The sequence below is a fragment of the Salvelinus sp. IW2-2015 genome, linkage group LG3 (genome assembly GCF_002910315.2).
Source record: "Salvelinus sp. IW2-2015 linkage group LG3, ASM291031v2, whole genome shotgun sequence".
Taxonomy (NCBI): domain Eukaryota; kingdom Metazoa; phylum Chordata; class Actinopteri; order Salmoniformes; family Salmonidae; genus Salvelinus; species Salvelinus sp. IW2-2015.
In genome coordinates this window covers 20,642,145-20,658,529 of record NC_036840.1, presented here as the reverse complement: position 1 = coordinate 20,658,529, position 16,385 = coordinate 20,642,145, and the positions used below count along the sequence as shown (strand labels likewise).

General features: G+C 43.2%; 1 protein-coding gene across 2 annotated transcripts in view; it reads left to right on the top strand.

Moving 5' to 3' along the window:
* The window catches only part of ache (acetylcholinesterase (Yt blood group)), a 40,159-nt gene that overhangs the window by 8,746 nt on the left and 15,028 nt on the right, over nt 1-16,385 (top strand). For both annotated transcript variants that reach the window (XM_023970767.3, XM_070435139.1), the window contains exon 2: nt 14,876-15,310. In XM_023970767.3, coding sequence (XP_023826535.1) covers nt 14,973-15,310 — 338 coding nt within the window. In that variant the 5' untranslated portion in view covers nt 14,876-14,972. The remainder of the gene's footprint in view (nt 1-14,875; nt 15,311-16,385) is intronic.

Here is a 16,385-nt window from a genome sequence, read left to right as displayed (position 1 = left end):
CACTCGATCAAAAAAACTAATTTTCTCAAATGGCTCCCTCTCCCTTTCTCAGCAGACAAAATGTTAGCAATATGGTTTGGACTATCTCGAGTCGCGATAAAAACAGTATTAGATCGCAATACTATAGAAATGCGTCGAGACTCGCAATAATTTCGTATCGGCACCAGTAAGTATATGATAAAGTGAGGATCATGGCAATTCTCCCAGTCCTTCTATTGTAGATAGCACTAATGTTATCATCGAGAATAATAGGGCTCTTAGTGAAAGTAGGGGAAAAAGAGGGTATCAATCGTAAGGATTACAACCTGGGTGTCTCATTGAGTTATTAATGACTCTGAAAGGACAGCTGCATGTGGCGGTCAAGTGGGGGAGTGGCAGCGGGGGGTACGAGAGGAGGAGGAGGGAAGTGAAGGGGAGAGGGGAATGGACGCAGGGTGGTGGATCCCGTATCTATATGATTAGCTCCTGGAACATCCTGTGTAATGTAACACGCTATCTACTAGGGGGCAATACTCACTATGTTCAAGATAGCGGGGGAGTTGGTGATTGAGCACAACCCGAGCACAGAGATCTCAATTTGGAACACATACATCATTGAACCAGACACGTACGACACGATTCTGCCCAACTCGGTGGTCTATATGCTCCCTCTCAGTTGCTGTGCGTCTGGTCTTCGGGCATCTCAAGCTTAATCCAGTCTCTTCTGCTTATTGGTGTCCTTTAGTACCGTCTGCTGTTCTTTCTTTGTGCGACAGCATTCACCCTACTTCTCGCAGGTCCTTACTTCACTACCGCTTCTCCATCTCTCTCGCCTCTCCGAATTCCGTCGTCCCTGCCTGAAGCCAGTTGCTCATGTTGTGAGACTACTGGTCTTGGTCTGCTAACCTTGATAAGCTGACTAGTAGCGCATAGAATGGGTTATACCTCTGGGCTGCCGTCTGAGGTGCAGTTGTTCAAACACCCTTCCCAATCGAACTTGTACTCTGTAGCAGAGGTAACTCTGGGTCTTCCCATTCCTGTGGCGCGGTCGCTCAAATCTGATGAACGAGGCAAGTTTCAATCCTCAGCGCTGATCGGTGTTTCCTATTTTTTTTGCCGACTTTCTTCTTTACCTCGCATACTCTCCTTGCATCACGAATTCCTAACCCCGTTCTTTCTAACTTTTCCCATCTCTCTCGTTTTAAGAAAGTTCCTTCGCCCTCCTCCTGGATTGACTGGACCTGAACCTTCATGTCTTAAGTAATGATGGACCTGTTGTTTCTCTTTGTTGTATTTTCCTCGAGCTGCCAGTAGGATACTGGATTGCTGGGTCTTTTCTGATACACCAACTTTTTTGGTTTCTTCTTTTTCACTTCTTTTTTTTTTTTTTTTTTTTTTTTGGGTTTTCTATTCCCCCCCTTCTGTTCTCTCTCTACCTTTATTTTTTTTTTTTTTTTGGTCTTCAAACACAACTGAATTGGCTCATATGCATTAAGGGAAAGGAATTCCACAAATCATTTTTAACAAGGCACACCTGTTAATTGAAATGTATTCCAAGTGACTACCTCATGAAGCTGGTTGAGAGTGTGTAAAGCTGTCATCAAGCAAATGGTGGCTACTTTGAAGAATCTAAAATCTAATTTTCTATTTGCTTTACACTTTTCTCGTTACTACATGATTCCATATGTGTTATTCCATAGTTTTGATGCTTCACTATTTGTCTACAATGTAGAAATAGTAAAGTAAAGAAAAACCCTGAATTAGTATAGTGACTTGCGAAGTATCTCACGCCCCTTGGCATTTTTCCTATTTTGTTGCCTTACAACCTGGAATTAAATAGATTTGTATAATTTGATTTACACAACATGCCTACCACTTTGAAGATGCAAAATCTTTTTATTGTGAAACAACAAGAAGTAAGACAAAAAACTGAAACTTGAGCGTGCGTAACTATTCACCCCCCAAAGTTACTACTTTGTAGAGCCACCTTTTGCAGCAACTACAGCTGCAAGTCTCTTGGGTAGTCTCTATAAGCTTGGCACATCTAGCCATGGGATTTTTGCCCATTCTTCAATGCAAAACTGCTCCAGCTCCTTCAAGTTGGATGGGTTCCACTGGTGAACAGCCACTGCCTGTTCAACCCGCTATCATCCAGAAGGCAGGTCAGTACAGGTGCATCAAAGCTGGACGAGAGACTGAAAAACAGCTTCTATCTCAAGGCCATCAGACTGTTAAACAGCCATCACTAACATTGAGTGGCTGCTGCCAACATACTGACTCAAATCTCTAGCCACTTTAATAATAAAAAATTGGATGTAATAAATGTATTACTAGTCACTTTAAACAATGCCACTTTATACACTGCCTAAAAAAAATAAAGGAACACTTAAACAACACAATGTAACTCCAAGTCAATCACACTTCTGTGAAATCAAACTGCCACTTAGGAAGCAACACTGATTGACAAGAAATTTCACATGCTGTTGTGCAAATGTGCATATAGAATATACTCAGGTGTGCGAATTATACGCCGCCACATTAAGCCAAGACATCCCTCAAACTTAAAGATGAGCTGGTTTCTGCTAGCGTGGCTCGACCACAGAACCAAATCTCCTACATTCCTATGCCTCCTCCTGAGCTGTGTTTTCTCATGTCATTTTGAATGCTGTGCGCCGTGCCTTTTCAGCTTCTAGTCGCGTAGATATGAAGACGCGGATCTACAACCGCACACAGTGCTCAGGTGAGTGCAGCTCATCCAGGATGGCACATCAATGCGAGCTGTGGGCAAGAAGGGTTTGCTGTGTCTGGTCAGCGTAAGTGTCCAGAGCATGTGAGGCGCTACACTGCAATCACCGGTCGAACCAGAGGAACCTAGGCCATGACTATCCATCAGGAAGACGTGCTGTAGGTCAGGGATCAATCTCATCACTCACCAGCCCAGCAGGACCGCTACTCCAATCTCTCCTCTGCCCTGCTTGGTGTGCAAGGAGGATGAGGGAGGCAGGAGCTACTTGACCAGAGGCTCGCTGCAAAATGACCTCCTAAGCAGGCCACAAATGTGCATTGTGGTCTGCCTCAAACGGTCAGAAAACAGACCTCCAATGAGGGTGGTATGGAGGGCGCCGAACGTCCCACAGGTGGGGGTTGTGTTACAGCCCAAACACCTCAGTGCCAGGACGTTTGGCATTTTGCCAGAGAACACCACAGACTACGGCAAATTCGCCACTGAGGCCCCCCCTGTGCTCGTCCAGATGAAAAGCAGGTTCACACTGAGCTCACGTGACAGACGTGAACCAGAGTCTGGAGCCGCGCGTGGAGAAAACGTCTGCTGCCTGCACATCCTTCCAGCATGACCGGTTTGGCGGTGGGTCCCAGTCATGTGTGTGGGGGTGGCCTTGTCATACCAAAGTCAAAAAAATACTCTTCTGTTTTCTTTTATCCTCTCTCTTCTTCTTTCTCTTCTCTTCTATCTTTCCTTATTCCTCTTCTCTCTTTCTTTCTCTTAATCATTGTCTGTTCTTGCTTCTTCGTTCTTGTCTGCTGATCTCGTAATTCCTATACATATTCTACTCCTTTATTATTTTCTTTCCTCACTTATTTCTTTTCTTCTATCTATCTTCTTTCTCCTTTATCTCCAAGATTCTCCTTCAATTCTCTTCTTCTCTTTCTTCTCTTTTCTTTCTCTCTTTCTTTCTTTCTCTCTCTTTTCTTCTTCTTCTACTTCCTCTTTCTTCTTTCTTTTCTTCTATCCTTTCTCTCTTATTCTTTTCTTTGGGGTGGCGGCAGAGCATGCACCAAGCTACATTCACAGCCCGAAACATAACACCACAAAAATATAGAACAAACTCAGCAAACACGCAGAAAACAGCCCTCGCAGTCGTGCTCGTATCAGAAGTAGGATACCCAGAGACATGTGTCCCAACAGTGGCAGACGAGAGATCAAAGTGCGCACCTAGCAGCACAATGGCCAAAACAAACTCCGGGACATCCCTCGCCACTGGCCCATTAAGGTTACACATCACCCGAAGATGAGGATCGTCACCATGAGACATCATGTCTGGGTCTAGTAGTTTCAAACCAACTGTCTGGCTTCATTTGAAGAGAACGGGTGGGATAGGCCCATACACCACTTCACCATCCCTTTTGATGAGACGCATAATGCTGGTGCGGTTGGCCCTGGGTTCCTAATGTAGCAAGACAATGCTAGACTCATGTGGCTGGAGTGTGTCAGCAGTTCCTGCAAGAGGAAGGCATTCGATGCATGGACCGCCCGTTCCCCAGACCTGAATCCAATTGAGCACATCTGGGACATCATGTCTCGCTCCATCCACCAACGCCACGTTGCACCACAGACTGTCCAGGAGTTGGCGGGATGCTTTAGTCCAGGTCTGGGAGGAGATCCTCAGGAGACCAATCCGCCACCTCATCAGGAGCATGCCCAGGGCGTTGTAGGGAGGTCATACAGGCACGGTGGAGGCCACACACACTACTGAGCCTCATTTTGACTTGTTTTAAGGACATTACATCAAAGTTGGATCAGCCTGTAGTGTGGTTTTCCACTTTAATTTTGAGTGTGACTCCAAATCCAGACCTCCATGGGTTGATAAATTTGATTTCCATTGATCATTTTTGTGTGATTTTGTTGTCAGCACATTCAACTATGTAAAGAAAAAAGTATTTAATAAGAATATTTCATTCATTCAGATCTAGGATGTGTTATTTTAGTGTTCCCTTTATTTTTTTGAGCAGTGTATAATGTTTACATACCCTAAAAGACTTATCTCAGATGTATATACTGTACTCTATACCATCTACTGCATCTTGCCTATGCCGCACAGCCATCACTCATCCATATATTTATATGTACATATTCTTATTCATTCCTTTACACTTGTGTGTATATGGTAGCTATTGTGAAATTGTTAGATTACTTGTTAGATATTCCTGCACGGTCGGAACTAGAAGCACAAGCATTTACACTCGCATTAACATCTGCTAACCTTGTGTATGTGACCAATAAAATTTGATTTGATCTGGTGTACAGCAATTTTTAAGTCATACCACAGATTCTCAATTGGATTGAGGTCTGGGCTTTGACTAGGCCATTCCAAGACATTTAAATGTTTCCCCTTAAACCACTCGATTGTTGCTTTAGCAGTATGCTTAGGGTCATTGTCCTGCTGGAAGGTGAACCTCCGTCCCAGTCTCAAATCTCTGGAAGACTGAAACAGGTTTCCCTCAAGAATTTCTCTGTATTTAGCGCCCTCCATCATTCCTTCAATTCTGACCAGTTTCCCAGTCCCTGCCGATGAAAAACATCCCCACAGCATGATGCTGCCAACACCATGCTTCACTGGGCATGGTGTTCTCAGGGTGATGAGAGGTGTTGGGTTTGCGCCAGACATTTTCCTTGATGGCCAAAAAGCTACATTTTAGTCTCATCTGACCAGAGTACCATCTTCCATATGTTTGGGGAGTCTCCCACATGCCTTTTGGCAAACACCAAACGTGTTTGCTTATTTTTGTCTTTAAGCAATGGCTTTTTCTGGCCACTCTCCCGTAAAGCCCAGCTCTGTGGAGTGGACGGCTTAAAGTGGTCCTATGGACAGATACTCCAATCTCCGCTGTGGAGCTTTGCAGCCTCTTTGTTTGTTGTCTTTCCTTGCCTGGTCTATGAGTTTTAGTGTGCGGCCCTCTCTTGGCAGGTTTGTTGTGGTGTCATATTCTTTACATTTTTTAATAATGGATTTAATGGTGCTCCGTGGGATGTTCAAAGTTTCAGATATTTTTTTATAACCCAACCCTGATCTGTACTTCTCTGCAACTTTGTCCCTGACCTGTTTGGAGAGCTGCTTGGTCTTCATAGTGCCGCTTGCTTGGTGGTGCCCCTTGCTTAGTGGTGTTGCAGACTCTTTGGCCTTTCAGAACAGGTGTATATATACTGAGATCATGTGACAGATCATTTGACACTTAGATTGCACACAGGTGGACTTTATTTAACTAATTATGTGACTTCTGAAGGTAATTTTTTGCACCAGATCTTATTTAGGGGCTTCATAGCAAAGGGGGTGAATACATATGCACGCACCACTTTTCCGTTTTAAATTGTTTCGAATTTTTTGAAACAAGTTATTTTTTTCATTTCACTTCACCAATTTGGACTATTTTGTTTATGTCCGTTACATGAAATCCCCCCAAAAATCTGTTTAAATTACAGGTTGTAATGCAACAAAATAGGAAAAACACCAAGGGAAATGAATACTTTTGCAAGGCACTGTATGTGTGTCCAAACTTTTGACTGGTTCTGTACGTCTATGATAGGTTCAGATTTGGTCCAGTCCGGTTTGTCTGTGGACGTTAACATCAAGGCCAGGGTTGACTGACCAAATTTAAAAAAAAATTCAATGTCCGTGGACGTCTGGCGTCGGTCGGTGCTCGGTGGGTGAGGATGCTGGTTACAGTAAATGGAAAGAGAGGGGGTTCATGGGTAGGTGGCAGTAAGAGCTGGGAGAGGTGACCTTCACTGGAGAATGAGAGAGAAAGGCAGAGAGAGAGAGGGAGGGGTTGTCCAGACTCAGACTGTTTTAACACTCTTGGTTTAACCACAAGACGACAGAAACAGAAAGAAAACAGTTATGTGCTGAACATAACAGTATGCCAGTGGAACGGAGGACAGTAGCAGGTGACCCAACTTGTGGTTTGTGACTATTAAGATTTCCCATTGTAGCCAAATTCAGCTGCAGTAATTCCGTTACTGATTTTTACGTAATTCCATTACCAATTTTGTAACATAATTACAAGTTTTAATTACTTAATAATTTATAAACAAAATTTATATAAGTAAAATCACTATAATTAATTGTTAGGTCTACCATTACTTGTTACTTCTCTAAACTTTCATTATCCTCCCTCCACATAAAGATACGTGGGTTTTTGGTAACAGAATTACAAGCCAATATTTCTTAGACTTACAGAAGGTAAACAATTTCTCCCAAACTAAATATGCGTTGATATTAGTTGGCAGGGGTCTTTACATTTAACGTGATTGTTTTGATGTATTTCTGATACGTTTGAAGACTTTTTCGAGTAGATGTTTCCGAAGACCCCTTTTCTATCTGTTTAACCAGAAATAAAAGCCTTTACTTATGCCGCACTTTTAAGATGGAAAAAGGTTGAAAAATGTATCTATGCCCAAAACATAGACTCTTATCTTTCATTTGACACCCAATTTGACATGCTCATATGAACTTCACATGTTGGTGCTCATGGGTCCTTTTACATGGAAATGCCCGTAGGCTACTCCGTAGAGAACGACAGACAGATTGATCGATAGATAGGCCTAGATTGATTGATAGATATATCTATACTTTTGATTAAAAGCGTGAGGGGGTCGCGCGCAACAACTGTCCATGTATTGCCCCTAGAATCGCTAAAAGACACACCCCAGAAAACATCACAGACTCACGTGAACACTTAAAATATTCCAATGTTAGTTAGCGCGGTTGGCTGTGGTATAGACTATTCAACTTTACTGGCCGTAATTTTTTTAAACTAAACTTGAATAGTCTTTACATTGTTTAATCGCTTACAGGCCTACAGTTTCATATTGGAAATTATGTCATCAAAAGATGACATCATCCATTGGGCTAAAACGGAACTATTTTATAGCCCCCAGGGTCAACAGTTGTCGTTAGTTTGTTTTGGGAAGCATGCTTATTTGTAGAACATCACGCTGGTTCTGTTCCCCAGGCCCCCACAGACCCAAATCTATCTTCAATCATTCTACTACATGTTGATACAATCTAGATAAGCCCACTCTGTCATTTGCTGTAGCAACCACTGTACTCCCTGGAGAGGTGGTTGGGCCTAATGGTATTTTCCTGATTGCGCGCCGCCCAGGACCCTGCCTGCCCATGTCTAGTATTGTTGTGATGAGTAGGCAAGTTCATATTCAGATTCTATTTTATTCTAATCTACTCTACTCTCTCTACTCTGATCCATCTGATCCCGTAACCAGTTTTATCTTCAACGAAATAGGCCTATATTGGATAGCCAATAGACTCTTTGTACAGTATAATGCATTGTTGCCTACCTCCAATACCGGTTTGTGTTTGTGTGTGTGTGTAAAGAGTCTGGTGGGTGAAACATTAGCCGTGCGAATCACGAAATGGAAAATTCCAGCGATTCCTGTGCCGCTCATCTTCCATGTCACCCAGAGTGACAGATTGGGGCGTGTTCCTCACGAAAGGCAAAGATGACTGTTTGTGTGTGCGTGAGTACGCAGACCCGCGAGCAATTGCGGCCCATCATGTGGAGTTCAGATTTTTGTGGCCCCCGTCAAAGTTCCCCATCCCTGATATAGATCAACATCAGCATGGTCATTCATTACAAATGAACAAAGCTGAAATTATCGTTGATCTACATTACAGTACAGAAGTACTAGGCCACTGTCTCTCGCTATAAGGCTTATACAGTAGCTCTATTGCCTAACTTGTACTTTACAGGATAGTATACTAGTAGGCCAATATGGGCCTATCCACCGTCTCTCAAAAGCAAGACAGTGGAACTACTAGACCGATGACTGTACGGTGATGTCACCAGTGCCATTGCTGCTAGTGGCACTTGATCTCTCGTGCACTGTGTGTGTGTGTCGGGTGGATGGAATTGGAATGTATTCAGTCCCTTAGGGATATATACTGTGACAGTGTGTGTGTGTGGAGTTGAATTAAGATCGCATGAAGGAAGACATACAGGAAAAGCTCTAAGAACACATAATGGAGCAGAAAGAGATGGATAGAGATAAAGGAGAGACGGGGGAAGGACAGAGAAAGACGGAGAGACAGAAGTGTGGGTATAGAATGGAGAGAGGATTCATAGGTCGAACAGGGAGTTTGCATTAGCAGAAAGAGCGATGGGCGGCGAGAAAAATGAGAAGAGAGTAAGGAAGAGAGAGTGCTAGTGGGAGATGAAGAGAGAATCAGAGATGAGATGGACATGGTGAGGGAAGAGAGAAAGAGAGAGAGGGAGTAGGTGAAGAGATGGTGAGTGAAAATAGAAAGAGGCCGCGGCAGAGGAGGGCGAGAGAGAGAAAAAGGGAGGAAGAGAGGAGGAGGAGGTAAAGAGATGGACAGAGAGGATGCAGTAGGTGGTGTGGGCCCAGCGTTTCCACAGCAACCAAGCCAGAGTTCACACTGAGGCTCAGGCAGAGAACGAGAGGGAGAGAGATGGAGAGAGCGAGAGAAAGGGAGTGACGGAGAGACGGAAGGAGAGAAAGAGATAGACAGACGCCTGAGAGAGAAGAGCGCGTACGCATAACGTATATATGACGGCGGTGTAAACCCCCACACTGAAACATATCCCCCTGTGAACTTCATACACAGATTCCAGGAGCTAATTCTAGAACGGACACCCCTCTCATTCCCCTCTCCCCCTTCACTCCCTCCTCCTCCTCCTCACCCCTCCCTCCCCCACTTCCGCCCCTCAGCTGTCCTTTCAGATATTAATAACTCAATTGAGACACCCAGGTTGTATCCCAAATAGCACCCTATTCCCCTACTTTTCACTAGAGCCCTATTGAGTTCTGATGAAACATAGTGTACTAAATAGAAGGACTGGGAATTGCCAGTGACCTCACGATATTATCATGATACTTAGGTGCCGATACGATAATTATTGCGAGTCTCACGATTCTATATGTATTGCGATTCGATACTGGGTTTTTATCGCGACTCGATGTTCCAAACATATTGCTCAACATTTGTCTGCTGCAGAGAAAAGAGGGAGCCATGAGAAATTAGTTTTGATCAGTCGTGGAAATAAAAGTGCTGGGGAAAAAATGGGCTCCCTGTTTAAAAAAAAAAGATGGAGAACAAGCTATGAAGGAAACGTTTTGGTGCAGGTACAACTAGCGCAAAAATAGGGAATACGATGCAATTGGGGAAGCAGCCCCAGACTAGCCAACCTGCATCCTGTAGTCTTTCTTTGGCGCTCCCTAGTATCTACCCAGACACAGATGCATTCTCAAACACACACACAGTCTTACACACACATAAATCAAACACACACACACACTCTCTCTCACTCCTTCACCCCCCCCTTAAGTCAGTCCTCACTTAGCTCATCCTACATTTGAGAAGAGTATAGGGTGTCCAGTCTACTGACTAGACATCATGAGTGTACTGTAGCCTGACCAGTGACCACACACACACACACACACACACACACACACACACACACACACACACACACACACACACACACACACACACACACACACACACTAGGGAGGGACACGGTTCACCTAATATCCGAACGGACGTTGGCATTTGATTACTTGAGTCGGTGTCTATTTTGACGATGAAAAAGCGCTGTTTATAAATTGAATTAGATGATCCTTGTGACATTGTTACCTACAAGGACACACCATGACATTTAAAACACCATGACATTTAAAATATATCACTGTTGCTTTTAGCCAAAACTACCGATTGGTCAAGAGTCAAGATTTCTTTAATATTTTAACTATCTGGATATCACATTTTTTTCATGATATTAATGTCAAATGCCCATCCCTGACACACACGCACGCACGCACGCACACACACACACAGTCACTAAGGCCTGTATTGTTTGCTGTGTGTGGTCTCATTCTAATGTCAATATCATGAAATGGTTACGTGGGTAACAATGGATTGCCTCAACGTGGTTCTCCTATGGCCTACTACAGTATTATACACTGAGTATACAAAACATTAAGAACACTTGCCCTTTCAATGACAGACTGACCAGGTGAAAGCTATGATCCCTGATTGATGTCTCTTGTTAAATCCAATTCAATCAGTGTAGTTGAAGGGGAGGAGACAAGGTTAAGGAAGGATTTTTAAGCCTCGAGTCAATTGAGACATGCAAGACAAAATATTTAAGTGTCTTTGAACGGGGTATGGTACCAGGTGCCAGGAGCACCGGTTTGTGTCAAGAACTGCAACGGTGCTGGGTTTTCATGCTCAACAGTTTCCCGTATGTATCAAGAATGGTCCACTTACCAAAGGACATCCAGCCAACTTGACACATCTGTGGGAAGCATTGGAGTCGACATGGGCCAGCATGCCTGAGGACCGCCTGCAGAGACTATGCCCCGATGAATTGAGGCTGTTCTGAGGTCAACAGGAGAAGGGAAGGTGTTCCTAATGTTTGGTATACTCAGTGTACTGTATATACTGTAATGTATATATTGAGGTAGTTGAGTTTCCTTCAAGACTGAACATGGGCTATGTCCCAATTATCTCTCCTTCCTCCCAAAATGTGCAGTTGTTCCACTTAACTTCCTATCTGAAATCTATCTACTGAAGTACACACAGATTTACACACTCAAACCAAGCATTGATTCTAGGGATGAAAAAGACAACAGTGAATGCAGCTTATGTCAATTCTGCAGTGGCTCCGGGTCGAGGTCCTAAAATGTCCTTTCGTGCACTAATAATATCCAATAATCCACAAGGGAATATCAGTGTCACGCCCTGACCTTAGTTATCTTTGTTTTCATTATTATTTTGGTTAGGTCAGGGTGTGACATGGGGGATGTATGTGTTTTGTCTTGTCTAGGTGTTTTGTATGTTTATGGGGTGTTTACTAGTCTAGGTGTTTGTATGTCTATGGTTGCCTAGATTGGTTCTCAATTAGAAGCAGCTGTTTATCGTTGTCTCTGATTGGGAACCATATTTAGGCAGCCATATTCCGTTGGGTATTTCGTGGGTTATTGTCTATATGTAAGTTGCCTGTGTCTGCACTTGTTTAATATATAGCTTCACGTTCGTTTGTTGTTTTGCATAGTTTGTTTAAGTGTTCTTCGTTTCGTTAAATAAATAGAAGAATGTATTCTTATCACGCTGCGCCTTGGTCCTCCTCTCTTCATCCAAACGACGAACGTGACAATCAGTTTTCATCCACTGAGATCAATGGATACACGCATCACTTAAACATTTCTACAACACAATAAGCATAGCATCAGTCCAAGTTCTCGCCTTCCACACTAGATACTCATGTAATGAATATACTTCCGAAAAGTGTTCTCGTAAGTCATAAAGTCCCAGCTCTGTTTGTTGCAGGTTGGCGGGAGTCCCTTGAAATGGATTATTTCCAATGTCCCGCCGTTTAGTGGCGATAGGGAGTGTCATTTTTAAATTCCTGAACGTGGTGGGGAAGGGGAGTGGGTCCTTTCCTGTCTTTTCATCTCTGCCATTGGCAGGCAGTTGCAGACAGGTCGTTTGATAAACTGCATTGGGCGTTGGATTGTAACCAGTGATATGGTCATATGACATGAAAATAGAGCTTTTTGGCCATGCACACTAGTGGTGGGTTTGGCGTTGGAAAACAAAAGCATAAGCCGAAAAGTACCTCATACCTACCGTAAAATATAGTGGTGGATCTTTGATGTTATGGGGCTAATTTGCTTCCACTGATCCTGGGGTCCTTGTTAAAGTACCTGGACATTTTAGAGAAAGAACCAAGTACTAATAAAAATTCACAAAGAAATGGTTAATTGATCACAAAAATCTACATTTTGCAATGGCCATCTCAGTCTCCAGACTTGAACCCCATTGAAAACCTGTGGTTTGGAAAGATTCTGTATGGAGGAATGGTCTAGGATCCCTCCCAACGTGTTCTCCAACCTCATAAAAGTCTTAGAAAAAGTCGTTATCCTCACAATGAAAGGGTGCTAGATTATTGAAAGCAGGGGTGGCAATAATTTTGACTGCTATTTTTGTAATATACACTACTGTTCAAAAGTTTGGGTTGACTTAGAAATGTCCTTGTTTTTGAAAGAAAAGCACATTTTTCGTCCATTAAATAACATAAAATTGTCAACAGTGAAGAGGCGACTCCGGGATGCTGGCCTTCTAGGCAGAGTTGCAAAGAAAAAGCCATATCTCAGACTGGCCAATAAAAAGAAAGAAAAGATTAAGATGGGCAAAAGAACACTGACACAGGACAGAGGAACTTTGCCTAGAAGGCCAGCATCCCGGGTCGCCTCTTCACTGTTGACGTTGAGACTGGTGTTTTGCGGGTACTATTTATTGAAGCTGCCATTTGAGGACTTGTGAGGCGTCTGTTTCTCAAACTAGACACTTAATGTACTTTGTCCTCTTGCTCATTCGTGCACCGGCGCCTCCCACTCCTCTTTCTATTCTGGTTAGAGCCCGTTTGCGCTGTTCTGTGAAAGGAGTAGTACACAGCGTTGTACGAGATCTTCAGTTTCTTGGCAATTTCTCGCATGGAATAGCCTTCATTTCTCAGAACAAGAATAAACTGATGAGTTCAGAAAATTATTTGTTTCTGTCCATTTTGAGCCTGTAATCAAACCCACAAATGCTGATGCTCCAGATACTCAACTAGTCTAAAGAAGGCCAGTTTTATTGCTTCTTTAATCAGAACAACATTTTTCAGCTGTGCTAACATAATTGCAAAAGTGTTCTTAAGATCAATTAGCCTTTTAAAAGAATAAACTGGGTTAGCTAACACAACGTGCCATTGGAACACAGGAGTGATGGTTGCTGATAATGGGCGTCCATACGCCTTATGTAGATATTCCATTAAAAATCTGCCATTTCCAGCTGCAATAGTCATTTACAACATTAACAATGTCTACACTGTATTTCTGATCAATTTGATGTTATTTAATGGACAAAAAAATGTGCCTGTCTTTCAAAAAACAAGGACATTTCTAAGTGACCCCAAACTTTTGAACGGTAGTGTATATAATTTTACTTAATTAAACAAAATCTTTTCTCTGATTAAATGTATTAGTGAAAAAGTATACCATTTCCAATGTTTTGAGCGCAAATATAGCTCAGTACTTGTATTATTTACTTTATACAGTCTTTTTTTGCTCGTCTTTATCAAGGGTGCCAATCATTTTGGACCTGACTGTATCTGATGATGCCATATAAGCGTACAGTTGGCCTGCATGAGAAAGAGGATGCAGTGTGTGTGTCTGTGACTGTTTGTGTGTGTGTGTGTGTGTGTGTGTGTGTGTGTGTGTGTGTGTGTGTGTGTGTGTGTGTGTGTGTGTGTGTGTGTGTGTGTGTGTGTGGTGTGTGTGTGTGTGTGTGTGTGTGTGTGTGTGTGGTGTGTGTGTGTGTGATCGGAGAGATGTGACACCACCAAAAATAGAACAAACATACAGCGAAGAGAAAGAGAAGCCGAAATAGTACACACACACACATACACACACACACACACACACACACACACACACACACACACACACACACACACACACACACACCACACACACACCACACACACACACATACACACACACACACAGCTGCAGTGAAAGTCATGTACCCCCTATCCCCAACTGTGACTCCCAAACTAATCCCGTCGCTATGGCAACCACGCATCGGCAAAACAAAAACAACAACTTACAACCTCACAGGTTTGTGTGTGCGTGATTGCATGTTAGCGCTTGCATGGCTGCGTGTGTGCGTTTTAGAGATCCTTACAGTCATATCAACACAGTTGGTTTGATTAATTAGATTCCTCCGACTATAGGGTGCCTTGTGGTGTAGAGTTTCCTTCAATATTTAATATTGCTTATGTTCTTTCTTTTCCTTCGCCTCTTGTCCTCTTTCTCTAAACCCGACCTCGTGCCGTTGCTTAGTAAATACATGCTTAGTAAATACCTGCTTAGTAAATACTATCAAGCCCCACTGTTTTTTTCCCAAGCTCTCCCTCTTTCCAACACGCAACTCCCTTTCTCCATATATATCTGCTTGTATTTATATCCCTTTTCCTCTCTCTCGATCTCCCTCTCTCCTTTGTGTCATCTGTTCTCTGTCACTCTCTTTCTCCTAATCACGTTTCCTCTCTCTCCCTCTGCTCCTCTCTCCTACAGATCTGAGGGACTCCAGACAGAACAGAGACCACACACCTCCGACTACCTAACGTCAGAACCAAGAAGTAAACAATCAGCAAACAACAACAACAGCGCCATGCATACCTCCATCGTCTTCCTCCTCCCCTTCTTCCTCCTCTCTCTCCTCGCCTCCTCTTCTTCTTCCCAGAGTGACTCTCCGGAACTCATTGTCTCCATGCGGGCAGGACGTGTCCGCGGTGTCCGCCTACCGACGCCGGACCGGAGTCACGTGACCGCTTTCCTCGGAATCCCATTCGCGGAGCCCCCACTGGGCAAGAAGCGCTTCCGAAAGGCGGAGCCCAAGAAGCCATGGTCGGACCTGTTCGAAGCAAGCTCCTACCCCAACGCCTGCTACCAGTTCGTTGACACCTCTTTCCCCGGGTTCCAGGGAACCGAGATGTGGAACCCCAACAGGTTTACATTTCTTTTACGTTGACATTTTCCAGGTTTCCGAGATGCGAAACTCTTAAGAGGTCTATTGTTTAAGACATCCTTTGTTTGGGTTCCAAATTGCGCTCTATTCCCTATTTAGTGCACTACTTTTGACCAGAGGAGTATACTACAAATCAGGTTTGAGGAGTTAGCAAGGTAACTTTAGTCAACTCTGAGTTTAATTTAGGATAACCCGTACCACGAAAGTGACTCACCTTTTAGCGAGGTCATTTTCAATGGCAACAAATCCTTCTGAACTAACCTGCTCCAGGGCAGGCTAACTCAAGGCTAACTTCATGTATCCCGAATGAAGTAACTGAGCCACGAATTGAGGACCAATGAAATCAGGTTTCCTCCCTCTCGCAAAGATTGCATCATCATCCCCTTCATTTGAGAAAGATGACTAATTCAATATTGTATTCATCAAAGGTTTTTTGTGTGTAAAAAATTGGCATGTATCACATTGCACGTTTAGTAATGACAGAATGCTTTTGAAACGTCACGCGTGACTTAATACAGTAAATGTATAATAGGTGGGGGAAAAAAGATGCTTGTGTATTGAGAAGCACACCAAATACGGCCTTAACAATAGGTAATAACAGAAAGACAGCACTTATAAAAGTCTATTTCACACCGTAGCCTGCAAAATAACTTTTCTTTCATTTTGATTTTGGCACAAATGAATGTGTCCCTCTCTCGCCCGTGGATTGATGTTTCAGCATTTTCTCAATTGAAGAGTTGGGCTTTCGATTAGCCAACTGCGACATGAACGCACAGTTACAAACCTAGCTCGAGCAGGCTCAAGTAAGCAGTGGGTTGCGCCATCAATATCCACCTTTGTCGTACGGATATAGCCTGATCTTTAATTTGACGCTAACGGAAGCTGGCTAGCTTCATAAAAACCTGACTAGATCTAGCTTGCTTCATAGTGTCCCCCTCATTTGGACTTGAAAGTAGTGCACCTTGTAGGGAATAGGGTGCCATTTAGGATGCATTTTATTTAAATGTTGCATTATTAATCTATTTTATTGCTACTTGTTTGCTTTTACTTAATTTC